Source organism: Argopecten irradians, chromosome 3 (genome assembly GCF_041381155.1).
Source record: "Argopecten irradians isolate NY chromosome 3, Ai_NY, whole genome shotgun sequence".
NCBI classification, from domain to species: domain Eukaryota; kingdom Metazoa; phylum Mollusca; class Bivalvia; order Pectinida; family Pectinidae; genus Argopecten; species Argopecten irradians.
The window spans coordinates 45,059,920-45,074,660 of record NC_091136.1 but is presented as its reverse complement, the minus strand read 5'-3'; the positions used below and the strand labels follow the sequence as shown (position 1 = coordinate 45,074,660).

The following is a 14,741-nucleotide window of genomic DNA, read 5'->3' as shown; positions in this document are numbered from 1 at the left end:
CCGTTTTTCTCACGTTTTATGGCGCTTCACTTACAAGGATCAAAGAATACTGTCGAAATCTTAATAAGAGTCCCCACGACAAACGTCATTGAGTGTTCACCTTCGTGAAGAAGTCTTTTGATCAAGTGTCCCCGAACAGAGACATATAGTCTATAAATCAACGGTTAGCTAAAGGTGACAACAATGGAACGAATGATCATACCCTGCCATCACTCCGTTTCTGACAACGATCACCTGTTCCGTCCGTCGTCTAGAGCTACGTCATCGCTGCTACATGATTTATGACGACTGGCGTATCCGTTATTAGTATGTGACCGGGTGGGGTGTCCTGTTCTGTGTCTTTGGCAGTGATTTGGAATTTTGATAGTTTCCACTATTACAAGGAGACATAACTAGCAAATACCACAGTCTGCCGAAACACACAAAGCGAGCACCACGCGTAAACAATCGCATACAGGAGAGGCTGTGCTTATGCATAAACAGCCAACAAACCGACCGATCTATGGCACAGTTTATTTATCCAACCCTACTAACTTGTTGGGTATATGGGTCCATATCAGTTGGGAAGGTAAGTCAGGATAATTGCTGCATCGCCTGTATTGGTCCTAATACAATGATCTGGATACGAAGTACGTATACCAAGTCGATATACACCTTCACCATGCATGTCTTTACCGAATCTCTATCGAACTGGATTTTTTTTTTCATGCACGAAAGTGAATTGAAAATTCATTTCCGTCTTAGGAGTTCATAGGGTGTTAATTATAAACACCAATGACTTATCCTTCGTTTGTTTAAAATTCAGCTCTGTGGTATTCCAGCCATCAACTATTATCTCATTCAAAGTAGATTCCTTACCCGGCAATCGTTAAACACCTCAATGTTTGCCATGTGTCGGTCTCAGACGATGATAATTTCCCTGTTCTATTTATAATTTTCTTTTGCATTACAAAACCAGTTTTAAAAACTCCAACTAGACTTCGACTGATATGGTTCTATTTTACCTCATTTTCGCTAACCTGGGCTATCTACCTTTGCCTGAAATATTTTTGCGGCGATTCTCCCGATTCCTTTAGGTTATATTAGCTCCTGTTATGCCTCTTATTGTCCTATACTTCCACAAAGCTGCATCAGAAAACGATTCTCTCTGTACATTTTTTTACTCCTTTTCTTTGACAAAAGTTGCCATCAGCTGCCTTTCTTCCCTGTAATCCTAGGTTTCTTCCTTGTATTTCTAGGTTTCTTCCCCGTTTTCTAGGTTTCTTCCTTGTATTTCTATATTCCTTCCTTGTATTTCTAGGTTTCTTCCTTGTATTTCTATATTCCTTCCTTGTATTTCTAGGTTTCTTCCTTGTATTTCTATATTCCTTCCTTGTATTTCTAGGTTCCTTCCTTGTATTTCTATATTCCTTCCTTGTATTTCTAGGTTTCTTCCTTGTGTTTCTATATTCCTTCCTTGAATTTCTAGGTTCATTCCTTGTATTGAAGTGTATGCACTATGCAGCTATTTGTTCTATTTGCTAAGATTGGCGCGTCTCGATAGTGTATTTAGGTCATCCGCCGTCTGCCGTGCGTAAACTTTTCATTTAAACGACTTCTCAATAACCAAAAGGCCCAGGGTACTGATATTTGGCCTGTAGAATGCTGAGATGAAGGGCTACCAAGTTTGTTCAAGTAAATGCCTTCATTCAATGTCACAGGGGTCAAAAAAGTCCAAGATATTTAAACGTCTTCTACTCAAGAACCAAAAGTCCCAGGGTACTCATATTGGAGCTGCGGCATGCTGAGATGATCGGCTACCATATGGTCCAAGTTTGTTCCAATGAATGACTATGACTTTCGTTCAATGCGACATTTTGGGTCAAATTGGCTAAAATCTTTTATACAACTTTTTCTTAACAACTAAGAGGCCTATAGACCTGATATTCGGCCTGTGGCATGCTGAGATAAAGGACTACCCATTTTGTTCCAATGAATGACCTTGACCTTCTTTCAATGTCACAGGGGTCAAATAGGCTATATTTAAGAAACCGGGAGACTAGATATTTGATTTATAGCATTGTTGGGATCAAGAGACCTTCATTCATGGTCTAATTCATCAAATATATCTCAATCTGAAATTCTTCTATTCAAAGAGTTCTTTTTGCATTGCCTTAATTGTTTGATACTACTATATTCTTTGAGACTGTGTATTGTGCCAATAGTCAGATGACCGTCAAGGCCCATGGGTCTCTTGTACAATCACAAAATGATATAGGTGCATAGAAATGACAATAAAAGAAACATGTACATTGTTGGTTTTATTAGCATACACGATAATGTCTGTATTGATTCTAGTGTTGCCGCTTCTAAATATAATGTTTGGCCTGAACAACGATATGTAATGAATAATTGTAAGTTTCTTGTGACAAATAATTTCTAGGTTAGCCTAAAATTGATTTTGCAGTATTTCTAAATAAAAGACGATACACCGTGATGTAGTGCAACGCGATCAAGCCGTTCACGCCTCTTACAAACATCAAAAGTATACAAAAAAACAATGCGTTATTGTTCGTGTACTGATTTATTGGATCATCATTTAGGGCAGAATAACAACACTGAATATACTTTAAAAATAAATAGATATGCTATTGGGGTCTATAGTTAAATCGACATCTTGGAAACCACTGTCCGTATCTTCACTTGTATATTCTAAAAAGTCAACTGTATTACGGATACTTTTATCGATTTCTTTAGATGTAATTTCCTCGTGTTTACTGGTAGGAAGTGTTTCCGATTCTGTCTCGTCTTTACCTGCATTGGTCAATGTTTCTTTTTCATGTTGGATGGCCATGCATTTGTTACCAACGTCTGAGTCACTGTTGGGAGAAGAACAACTATTAGGGAGAGCAGACGACGATACAATGTCTGGTAGACATCTTAGTTTCTTCTTTTGCATGATGGGAGAATTCTGATTCGAACACGGACGAGGCGATAACGTTACGCTATTAACTGATGGAAGGGGAGACAACTGTAGTTTAGAGACCTTCGAAATGGGAGATTTTGTTGGTGATGCCAATTCTAAGTTGGAGCTTTCTGTTGAAGGGACTTCGATGTCCAAATACTTTCCAGGAAATGAACGTTTCCCCGATAACGAAGATCTTCTCCGTATTGACAGCATGTGAGGTTTTTCTTTAGGTTTAAGAACAGGCCAGTTCGATCCTCTGTTACAGCTCATTGTTTCGTTAAATTTACCTCTCTGTAATAAACAACAATTACATTTCATCTCATGCTGCAGTTAGTTCATTTCGTTTGATACTTCTATTGTAATGATACAGTGTACCCCAAGTTACCACGGCTCTGCCAGACTGAACAAAACTATGCTCCACCTGATCCGATAGGCATTTATTATTATCATGTTATATTTATCATACTATTCAGACTGAATCCCACAGGTGGCTGACCGTCGGCTTATTAGCCAACATGAACTTATTCATGATTGCTTCATTTCTTTCTTATTATATTTTGGGAAGCAAAATTACTATCTCTACATAAATATAAAATCTGGTATTGTCATTACTTAAGAATATGTTTTATATATTAACCTTCTGGAACTAAACTATACTGTTAAATACCATTTAAAAATTTCAATTCATTTGTATATATACAGTTTGTTACCAGGGGGAGCAGTTACATAGGCATTGCCTGTTGTTCAATCCCTTTTCAATTTAATTGAAATAAAATTTTGTTGAAATTGAAAAACCATGCACAGATGGAACTTTTACCATTATCATTTGGACAGATAGCTCTTTCTTTATCACATTGACAGTACAATTCTCTTCCATTCAACCCTACGGCTTTCTAGTTAAATAAGCACTTGTCAACCTGTTGGGTGCGTGACACTGAGTTCAAAGTTGAAAAAACATCCAACATAAGGTACCACACGTGCCTGACCCTGCACGGGGTCACCATATAAAAAGGCATGACCAAGCCTTGACACACGCTTTTTTGTCAGTCAGGGTGCGTGACGGACATAAAGCCAGAAGGGAAGGTTTCTTCTAACGCTACGCGTGTATTTGGTTTTTGTTCTAATTTCTATTTTCGCGGAGTTTGAAGCCTTTCCTTATTGAATTTGACGTTTACGTCTAAGCTTATCAGCTGTTTGTTGTATTACTTAAATTACTCACTACTATGCGTCGCAAGCAAGCTCGCGGTAAACGGTTGCCGTTATCGGTAACTTTTGAGGCCGATGATTCGGATGACGATCTATCTCTCCATCCAGGAGAGACAGAGGCAGAGGGGTGTGATTTTTTCCCCGACCTCCTCCCGAATTTAGATTCGGGCTTGAGCGACCCTGTCGCTTATGTCAGCGAGAATGAGTCTGCATTCACCGAACGTTGTTCGGGATAGCAATGGCGGCGTTGGAGGCGATGCCCCAACTATTTCTGTGCCCCGTGGGGTTAGGAAAGGGGTAAATGTTGAAGCTGCCGCTGGTAGCGACATTCAACTTATGGCAAAACGTATGAAGGCTCTGGAGGAGCAGTTAGCAGACGTCAAACGGGACCGGGCGAGTTCCGGCGTAGGAAAACAGCCCAATGCCAATGGTGAGTACGAGTATGTAATTGACAACTCAGATTTTGTTGATATAACGGACCCGTTGGGCCTGCTCAATAATGAACAATCCGTAGTGGATTTTGATGATATTTACTCTGATATATTACCTACAGAGCAGGACGCTACGGAGGATTTGTTCGCCATCCCCGACTACATTTATGGGGATGCGAAGGTGGGGCCTAGTGTCCACGAGGGATTAGCCAGGTTGGTAAACACTGCGTGTAGGAAAGCGTCCGATGTGACCAAGATGGCGGAGAAATATCCGACACCAGCAAATTGTGGTGATATGACTGTCCCTCGATGTAACCCTGAGATTTGGGGTAAAATTGGTAGGCCATTACAGGCGAGGGATTTTCAGTTAAAAGAAGCCCAGAAGTCTGTGTCGGACGGCATGGTGCCAGTTATGAAGTTGACTGAGGCACTAATGAATCATGCAGACTTCCGAGAGAAGTTCAGGCCTCTTTGTATTGATGCCTTGTCGATGCTAGGTAATGCTGTACAGATGTTGTCGGTGAGGCGTAGATATTTTATGAGACAGGCCCTCCCGACGTCTTATCAGGCTTTGTGTGGCAAAGATATGCCGATTACTTCAAATTTATTTGGGGATGATCTTGCAAAGAGAGTGAGAGACATTTCAGAATCTAATAGAGCTTTCAATGTTTTGTCTTCACGAAAACAGGTCCAGCGAGGAGGTTGGAACGGCCAGAGAGGACGAGGGGGCTATAATGGTCAGTTCAGAGGCTCAGGGAGGCCTTTTTTACGGTCAGGCCAGCGGGGTCGAGGTCAACGGCGACCCGCCAGTATACAACAGAGCCAGAACCAAAACCAGAGTCAGAGCCAAAAGAAGGAATAGCTCCCAAGGTAGGTGTTCCATCTGGTAGAATTAAGAAACATTTAGATTTTTGGCAGTCTTTGACGGATGATGAATGGATTTTGGAAACAGTGAGTGGACTTACACTTGAGTTTAATGAGATTCCAGTGCAACGAAAGTTGCCTGGACCAATATCTTTTAGTAAGGACGAGATGGAGATTATTGATTCTGAAGTGAATGATTTAATATCTAAAGGGGCAATAACTCGGTCATTGCATGAGGAAGGCGAGTTTATTTCAAATTTGTTTCTGGTCCAGAAGAAGAATGGTAAATTCAGGCCTGTTATCAATTTAAAGAGGTTGAATTAATTCATTGTTTACCATCATTTCAAACAAGAGACTTTGGAGGTTGTTTTGGAATCAGTAGAGAGGGGTGATTTTTTCACCTCGATTGATTTGAAGGATGCATATTTCAGTATACCAGTTTGCGAGCAGCACAGGAAATATTTAAAGTTTGAATGGAGGGGTAGGTTGTATGAGTTTGTAGCTATGCCTTTTGGATTGACAAGTGCCCCTCGGATATTTACTAAGGTATTGAAGCCGATTTTGGCAAAGGTTCGCAGTCAGGGTATACATGCTTTTTACTACATAGATGATTCACTGGTCAAGGCAGCGGATAAAGAGCTGTGTGAGAAAAACTGTAGAGTCTTGGCTGAAACGTTTGAGCTTGCTGGCTTTCAGATTAGTTCGGAGAAGTCTTTGTTCATTGCTAGTCACGTTATTGTCCACCTTGGGTATCTCCTTAACTCAGAAACTTTTACGGTTTCATTGCCAGAACAGAAGGTGAGAAAAATTGTAGATGCATGCTCTCGAGTTTTATGTCAGGAGTCTATCTCTCTAAGAGAATTGGCAAGTCTTATTGGGTTGTTTACATCATCTCTAAGAGCAGTCCGGTTGTCAGGTCTGTTTTATAGATTGGTGGATAAGGAGAAGACGAAGGCATTACATGAGGGGGTTGTCCTATGATGATAGTGTGGTTTTAGATGGGCAGTCTAGAGCAGAGATTGAATGGTGGAAGGATAATGTAGACAGGATGAATGGTCGCCCGATAAGGTCTTGTGATCTCGATGTTGTTTTAGAAACGGATGCTTCCGGTGATGGATGGGGAGCTAACTTTGGATCTCAGATGACGAAAAGGACTGTGGTCGGTGACAGAACAGGAATGTCATATCAATGTCTTGGAAGTGAAAGCAGTATGGTTGGCTTTAAGGTGTTTTTGTTCAGACATATCAGGTACTCATGTAAGGGTTATGACCGACAATGTTTGTACGATTGCGTATATAAACAAACCTGGTGGAAATGTATTGGAGTTGAATGAGTTAGCAAAGGAGATGTGGTTATGGTGTACAGAGAGAGATATTTATATTTCTGCCGCCCACATACCAGGGGTGTTGAATGTGGATGCTGATTATTTGTCTAGGTCAATGCAGTCCTCTGGGGAATGGTCGTTACATTCCTCGATATTTGATCGGATCTGTGGTCATTTCTTTAGCCCAGATATTGACCTATTTGCAAGTAGGTTAAATTTTAAGATTTTAAAGTTTGTCTCATGGTATCCTGATCCAGATGCTTGCTTTTATGATGCTTTCGCTATGTCATGGTCAGATTACTTACCGTATATTTTTGCTCCTTTCAGTCTGATCAGCCGTGTGTTGCACAAAATAAAGGAAGACAAAGTAAGTATGGCGATAGTTGTTGTTCCATTGTGGAGAAACCAAGCGTGGCTACCTACTCTATTAGACATTGTTGTGGATGCTCCCGCACGTCTGCCGAGGTGGCGAGACTTGCTACTGTCCCCACAAGGGGATCCTCATCCCTTAAGAAACAGCCTGAGACTGATCGTATGTTGCGTGTCAGGAGATGCTTGCAAAAGCAGGGTTTTTCAAGACAGGCTGCCACGCTTGTCTTCTCCTCGTGGAAACAATCTACATCCAAACAATATGACTTGGCATGGAACAACTGGGTTGCTTGGTGTCGTGAACGACAGGTTGTTGCCAATCGTCCCGCTGTCGAGGAGTTGATAGCTTACCTTATTCATCTGCATAACCTTGGTAAATCTTACAGTGTGATAAATACACATAAATGTATGTTGTCTCAGACATTGCCTTTGCTGGGACATATTGGTCTGTCAAACAATCTCATAGTTTCTAGATTTATGAAGGGCGTTTTTAATTCTAATCCTTCTAGGCCCAGATATTCCTCAACATGGGACGTAGCTCCGTTGTTGAAGCATTTAAGGGATATGTTTCCGTTAGCGTCTTTGGAGTTGGATCGTTTAACAAAGAAGTTGGCTTGTTTGATAGCGTTAACAACAGCCCAGAGAGCACAGACATTGGTTAATTTAGACCTTGGGTGTATGCAAGATTTTGGGGACTCTATTGTATTCACGGTGCCCGAGTTGATGAAAACGTCTAAGCCTTCAAGGCCATTATATAAAGTGGTATTGCACAAATATGCACAGGAGAAATTGTGTGTAGTAACAACACTTAGATATTATGTGTTACAAACTGTGGATTTGCGGAAGAGTAATAAATTGTTAGTTTCTTTCAGGCAAGGTTCACAGATATCTACATCTACTTTAGCGAGGTGGATCAGGGAAACCATGACGATGGCAGGAGTGGGCCAGCAGTTTAGGGCCCATTCATTGAGAGGAGCCTCGGCGTCTGCGGCGTATGCGGCAGGAACATCACTTAAAGACATCTTGGAGACGGCCAATTGGGCTTCAGCAAATACCTTCAGGAGGTTTTACCTCCGGGAAGTTGAGGACACGAGTGTGTTTGCTACCAGTGTGTTACAGACAGAGAAATGAAATTTCCGTGTATTATATTGCATTGAATGAATGAAAGAATGAACTTTATTTGGAGTTTTCGTTGTGTTTTCTGATTCTTTGGAATGTTGGCAGATTCTTTGAAGGTGCTTATTTAACTATAAAGCCGTAGGGCTGAATGGAAGAGAATCTCCCCCTCATCCAAGTATCACGATGGATGAGAGGGATTCTCTGTAATGAAGCCCGGAGGCTGGAGAGTTAAATACCCTCCCAAGTCTCTGGGTTTCTATGGATGTTTATAAATAATTTCTCTCCCTTGGGTTGCATATAATCTGCCAACATATCTCTTTGAAAAAGCGTGTGTCAAGGCTTGGTCATGCCTTTTTATATGGTGACCCCGTGCAGGGTCAGGCACGTGTGGTACCTTATGTTGGATGTTTTTTCAACTTTGAACTTCAGTGTCATGCACCCAACAGGTTGGCAAGTGCTTATTTAACTCTCCAGCCTCCGGGCTTCATTACAGAGAATTCCTCTCATCCATCGTGATACTTGGATGAGGGGGGGATTTTCTGTCACGTTTTTTTTGTTTTTTGTTTTGTTTTTTTGCTACAAATATAAGTGTAACCTATTGTGACCGATAGAAATGGAGAAATATTTATATAAACCAACCATTCCCGACATTGTATTGTTATTTTCCCGAAAGCCTTCAAATCATTGTCATATAAAAAATATCACAGTAAAATCAGATCGGGATTCTGACGACTGAAAGGTCGATTTAGAAAATAATACTCGTATCAAAATGAGTTAGAACCGAAACAGTAATTAAGGGATCAAGTATTAATATGTTTTGTGACGAATGCAGTTTTATCAAAATGTTAATCTGACTGTAAATTTTTATTTTTGTACTTGGCGTTTATTATTTATTTTGATATGTAATTTAGTGTCACATTTAAATGTGGAATAGATAAGAAGACTACTGTTGAACTATTTCACGGGTAAAGATAACTATTCCACAGTTGAATAGTTCATACAATAGCATTAGTCATGGTTTCTCCTACTTTTCCCTACATGTAGTAGGTGATAACAGGTTTTGTTACTCTATACATTAACAATATGTTTATAACACGCCGCACTATTTGATAAGTCTGTAGCATTACATCGTGTCTAATGACCTTACATGTTTTATATAATATTTTATTGGTACACAAAATAAAGTTCAAATAAAATTGATAAATACAAATTTTAAAGAAAGAAATGTTTTTGATAGAAATCACATTTTTTGAATATTAATAAAATAAAATCGATCAAACTTTTTGTTTCACAAACGGAGTGTAATGTCCGATAATATCATTTCTTTGGCGGAAACGAAAACCATAGAAGTCCAATTGATTCGACAGATTTGATATCAAGGGTATACGAGATTAAAGAAAAACGCCTCATCAGCAATTAGAGAAAGTATATTAAAATGTTTTACAATATTAAAATACTTTCTAGACTATCTTAAATAAGCAAAATGAAGAATATCATTTCAAAACCCGACGATGTGTCCTCCATTTTGATGATATTGATTTTTAAGGTCACCAGTAGTAATCTAGATATATAAAACCTGGATAATCAAGGATTAAAATGATTATGATGAAAATTAACATCACTGAAATAATTTACAAGGTATCAACTTACCCTCACTACTATTCCACAATTTCCCTTGATATGAGCTGCGAAGGACAGTCAGACAACATCAACTCGTCAGCAATGTAAGCATTCGCTAAACTACAGCTTGTGGCTCATATATAAAGGTGTTAACTGTTGTCATGGAAACCAGTAAATCTGGTGACGAGAGGGATTAATTATTAGTCTTCGTAATGAAGTATCATCATTATTGGTATACTACATACGAGGTTGTACGGTAATCAACACCCTGTATGGAAATCATCGGGACACGTCCATGACGCACAGAGTCAAAACACACGTCATACTGGGTTATAAGGCAGACAGCGTAACGCATCACTACATATCTCCTCAGGTATGTAGTGCATTGTACGGCAAGTGATTATACTGCATAATAGGAAATATTTGTGGGCAATTGCTTAAAAATTAACTAAATAAAAGCAAACACGTCATTTTTTAATTTTCTGTGACAATTGAACTCCACAATTTAGATATGTTTTCATATTTGTGAGGGTATTTTAGGTCATTAACGACCATCGTTTTTATCTATTTACCAGCAAAAATAATCAGGAAGAGAAAGGAAGCATTTCGTTCTTGAAAAGGCATTTATATACACTGCACATTACATCTGTTAAACAATACACATATCATAGAACATAATGTTTATGATATACACTGTATATCACATCTGTAAACAATACACATATCATAGAACATATTGTTTATGATATACACTGTATATCACATCTGTTAAACAATACACATATCATAGAACATATTGTTTATGATATACACTGTATATCACATCTGTTAAACAACACACATATCAAAACATATTGTTTATGATATACACTGTATATCACATCTGTTAAACAAACACATTCATAAATGTTAACACGATATCACATCTTAACAACATAATAGACATATGTTATGTTTGTATGAACATACACATTCATAGAACATGTATATCATTACATCTGTTAAACAACACACATATCATAGAACATATTGTTTTATGATATACACTGTATATCACATCTGTTAAACAACACACATATCATAGAACATATTGTTTATGATATACACTGTATATCACATCTGTTAAACAACACACATATCATAGAACATATTGTTTATGATATACACTGTATATCACATCTGTTAAACAACACACATATCATAGAACATATTGTTTTATGATATACACTGTATATCACATCTGTTAAACAACACACATATCATAGAACATATTGTTTTATGATATACACTGTATATCACATCTGTTAAACAACACACATATCATAGAACATATTGTTTTATGATATACACTGTATATCACATCTGTTAAACAACACACATATCATAGAACATAATGTTTATGATATACACTGTATATCACATCTGTAAACAACACACATATCATAGAACATATTGTTTATGATATACACTGTATATCACATCTGTTAAACAACACACATATCATAGAACATATTGTTTATGATATACACTGTATATCACATCTGTTAAACAACACACATATCATAGAACATAATGTTTATGATATACACTGTATATCACATCTGTAAACAACACACATATCATAGAACATATTATTTATGATATACACTGTATATCACATCTGTTAAACAACACACATATCATAGAACATATTGTTTATGATATACACTGTATATCACATCTGTTAAACAACACAATATCATAGACATAATGTTTTATGATATACACTGTATATCACATCTGTTAAACAACACACATATCATAGAACATATTGTTTATGATATACACTGTATATCACATCTGTTAAACAACACACATATCATAGAACATATTGTTTTATGATATACACTGTATATCACATCTGTTAAACAACACACATATCATAGAACATATTGTTTTATGATATACACTGTATATCACATCTGTAAACAACACACATATCATAGAACATATTGTTTATGATATACACTGTATATCACATCTGTAAACAACACACATATCATAGAACATATTGTTTATGATATACACTGTATATCACATCTGTTAAACAACACACATATCATAGAACATATTATTTATGATATACACTGTATATCACATCTGTTAAACAACACATATATCATAGAACATAATGTTTATGATATAGGACTGATTAACCCCAGGCGACTTTGTTTTTTTATGTACAGAAATATTAAAAAATAACGAATTTGAATATCAACCTAGAAAATAAAATCCAAGTTCAATTTCTTCGAAACTTTGATAGAAGATGCATAACGTAAAGAATCTTACAAGAGTGGCTATGTAATATGGAATTTATTAAACGACTTCAATAATTTGATATGATAACGAGTTCAATAAATTGATATATGCATCGAGCGTTTAGGCGAGTGGCATATCAAATTATTTAACGAGTCAATTTTTATTCGTTAAATTAAATGGCTAAACGATACAATGAAATGAGAACAAACACAGTGAAAATGTTTCTGTGTTTATATCTTGTATTGAAATATACATAATCTATTTCGTTCTCTCGTTAAATCGGTGAAATCTTCATATTTACACTGCAGTTGACAAAACAAAATTGATCTAATATTGATCGTATTCGTAATGTTGATTGATATTAATACGAAGAGGTGTTTTGAAAACCTTCTAAGCTATATGATGTGATATACAATTACCAGATATAAAAGTAAGTAGTTAGATATAACTTAGAGGAATTTTGTTAAAAATCAACACTCAGCCTTACGTCTTTGTTAGATGGGCTTTTAAGGTATGTTTCTTCTCATTTCCTGTGATGGCGATGGCCCCAAACGGTCTGCAACATTGACTAATGAATCCTTGATAGTTCACCTTCAAATGGAAGTTCTATGTCATATCTTCCAAAACACAGCTACAGTGTAGTTCGAAGTGCCATCTCCACTATCTCTGGAAATAACAGCTTTTCTCCCGCAAGATCAAGAATGATGTCTCCTTATGGCTCGTCTTCCTTAGCTTCTTCGCCTTCCTTAGGTCATACTCAAGGGCAACTCTTGAACGACCGACCATTTTGCCTTTTATTTTGTTGGTATATGTCTGACATCAAGTCCACAATTTGTTTGTTCTACTTTGTCATAATATAAAGGTTAATAGCACGTGTTTATAGGTGTTCAGATCATTGATGTTACACAGTACGACACAAGCTGTCCATAGCAACGTCTACAAGTCTAATTTGACACATGAGAGGGAGGTAGAAGATATAATGGCATATCACACAAATTTAATGTTTTTCATTAACTATTACTGTAACAACACAGTCACAGGGATCCAGTGATGTGACATGCAGTACCGGTACTGTAACAACAGAGTCACTGGGATCCAGTGATGTGACATGCAGTACCGGTACTGTAACAACAGAGTCACTGGGATCCAGTGATGTGACATGCAGTACCGGTACTGTAACAACAGAGTCACAGGGATCCAGTGATGTGACATGCAGTACCGGTACTGTAACAACAGAGTCACGGGGATCCAGTGATGTGACATGCAGTACCGGTACTGTAACAACAGAGTCACGGGGATCCAGTGATGTGACATGCAGTACCGGTACTGTAACAACAGAGTCACAGGGATCCAGTGATGTGACATGCAGTACCGGTACTGTAACAGCAGAGTCACAGGGATCCAGTGATGTGACATGCAGTACCGGTACTGTAACAACAGAGTCACAGGGATCCAGTGATGTGACATGCAGTACCGGTACTGTAACAACAGAGTCACAGGGATCCAGTGATGTGACATGCAGTACCGGTACTGTAACAGCAGAGTCACGGGGATCCAGTGATGTGACATGCAGTACCGGTACTGTAACAACAGAGTCACAGGGATCCAGTGATGTGACATGCAGTACCGGTACTGTAACAACAGAGTCACAGGATCCAGTGATGTGACATGCAGTACCGGTACTGTAACAACAGAGTCACAGGAATCCAGTAATGTGACAAACAGTACCGGTACTGTAACAACAGAGTCACAGGGATCCAGTGATGTGACATGCAGTACCGGTACTGTAACAACAGAGTCACAGGGATCCAGTGATGTGACATGCAGTACCGGTACTGTAACAACAGAGTCACAAGGATCCAGTGATGTGACATGCAGTACCGGTACTGTAACAGCAGAGTCACAGGATCCAGTTATGTGACATACAGTTCCGGTACTGTAACAACAGAGTCACAAGGATCCAGTGATGTGACATGCAGTACCGGTACTGTAACAACAGGGTCACAGGGATCCAGTGATGTGACATGTAGTACCGGTACTGTAACAACAGAGTCACTGGGATCCAGTGATGTGACATGCAGTACCGGTACTGTAACAGCAGGGTCACGGGGATCCAGTGATGTGACATGCAGTACCGGTACTGTAACAACAGGGTCACAGGGATCCAGTGATGTGACATGCAGTACCGGTACTGTAACAACAGAGTCACTGGGATCCAGTGATGTGACATGCAGTACCGGTACTGTAACAACAGAGTCACAAGGATCCAGTGATGTGACATGCAGTACCGGTACTGTAACAACAGAGTCACAGGGATCCAGTGATGTGACATGCAGTACCGGTACTGTGTAATTTATGAAAACAGTAATCAGTAGGGACGTAATTATGATAGAGATGTACCAGATGTGTTGACTCCAAATAACAAAGGTCTGCTACGAAGCACGAGAGACTAATTACACTTTAGTAAGGTTGCTTATTGCATCAACCTTTTGATTTAAACTGCTTTTTGACTTTGGCTTTTATTTTCCCGATTTTTCAGTTTTTAAACAATTCTGAGATATCA

At 38.5% G+C, this 14,741-nt stretch overlaps 3 protein-coding genes across 3 annotated transcripts; 2 read left to right on the top strand and 1 right to left on the bottom strand.

The window, feature by feature from the left end:
- Window positions 1–1,954: 1,954 nt before the first annotated feature.
- Window positions 1,955–9,989, bottom strand: LOC138320053 (uncharacterized). Its single transcript, XM_069263141.1, has 2 exons — window positions 9,911–9,989; window positions 1,955–3,238 (listed from the first exon to the last, which is right to left on the bottom strand). Exon 2 carries the CDS (start codon window positions 3,215–3,217, stop codon window positions 2,609–2,611), a length of 609 nt encoding a protein of 202 aa, XP_069119242.1. The 5' UTR covers window positions 3,218–3,238; window positions 9,911–9,989; the 3' UTR covers window positions 1,955–2,608.
- A 186-nt stretch (window positions 9,990–10,175) lies between these two features.
- LOC138319697 (uncharacterized) lies at window positions 10,176–13,845 on the top strand. The gene is made up of 2 exons (XM_069262842.1): window positions 10,176–10,253; window positions 13,213–13,845. Exons 1-2 carry the CDS (start codon window positions 10,176–10,178, stop codon window positions 13,843–13,845), a joined length of 711 nt encoding a protein of 236 aa, XP_069118943.1.
- A 205-nt stretch (window positions 13,846–14,050) lies between these two features.
- LOC138319696 (uncharacterized) lies at window positions 14,051–14,530 on the top strand. Its single transcript, XM_069262841.1, has one exon. The coding sequence runs from the start codon at window positions 14,051–14,053 to the stop codon at window positions 14,528–14,530; it is 480 nt and encodes a 159-aa protein (XP_069118942.1).
- The last annotated feature ends 211 nt before the right edge of the window (window positions 14,531–14,741 follow it).

Excerpts from the sequence above, each read along its gene's own strand:
- LOC138320053 (XM_069263141.1), bottom strand. The coding sequence starts at position 3,217 with ATGAGCTGTAACAGAGGATCGAACTGGCCTGTTCTTAAACCTAAAGAA.
- LOC138319697 (XM_069262842.1), top strand. The coding sequence starts at position 10,176 with ATGACGCACAGAGTCAAAACACACGTCATACTGGGTTATAAGGCAGAC. Across the intron at positions 10,254-13,212 it reads ATCACTACATATCTCCTCAG|TCACAGGGATCCAGTGATGT; the intron begins GTATGTAGTGCA and ends GTAACAACACAG.
- LOC138319696 (XM_069262841.1), top strand. The coding sequence starts at position 14,051 with ATGCAGTACCGGTACTGTAACAGCAGAGTCACAGGATCCAGTTATGTG.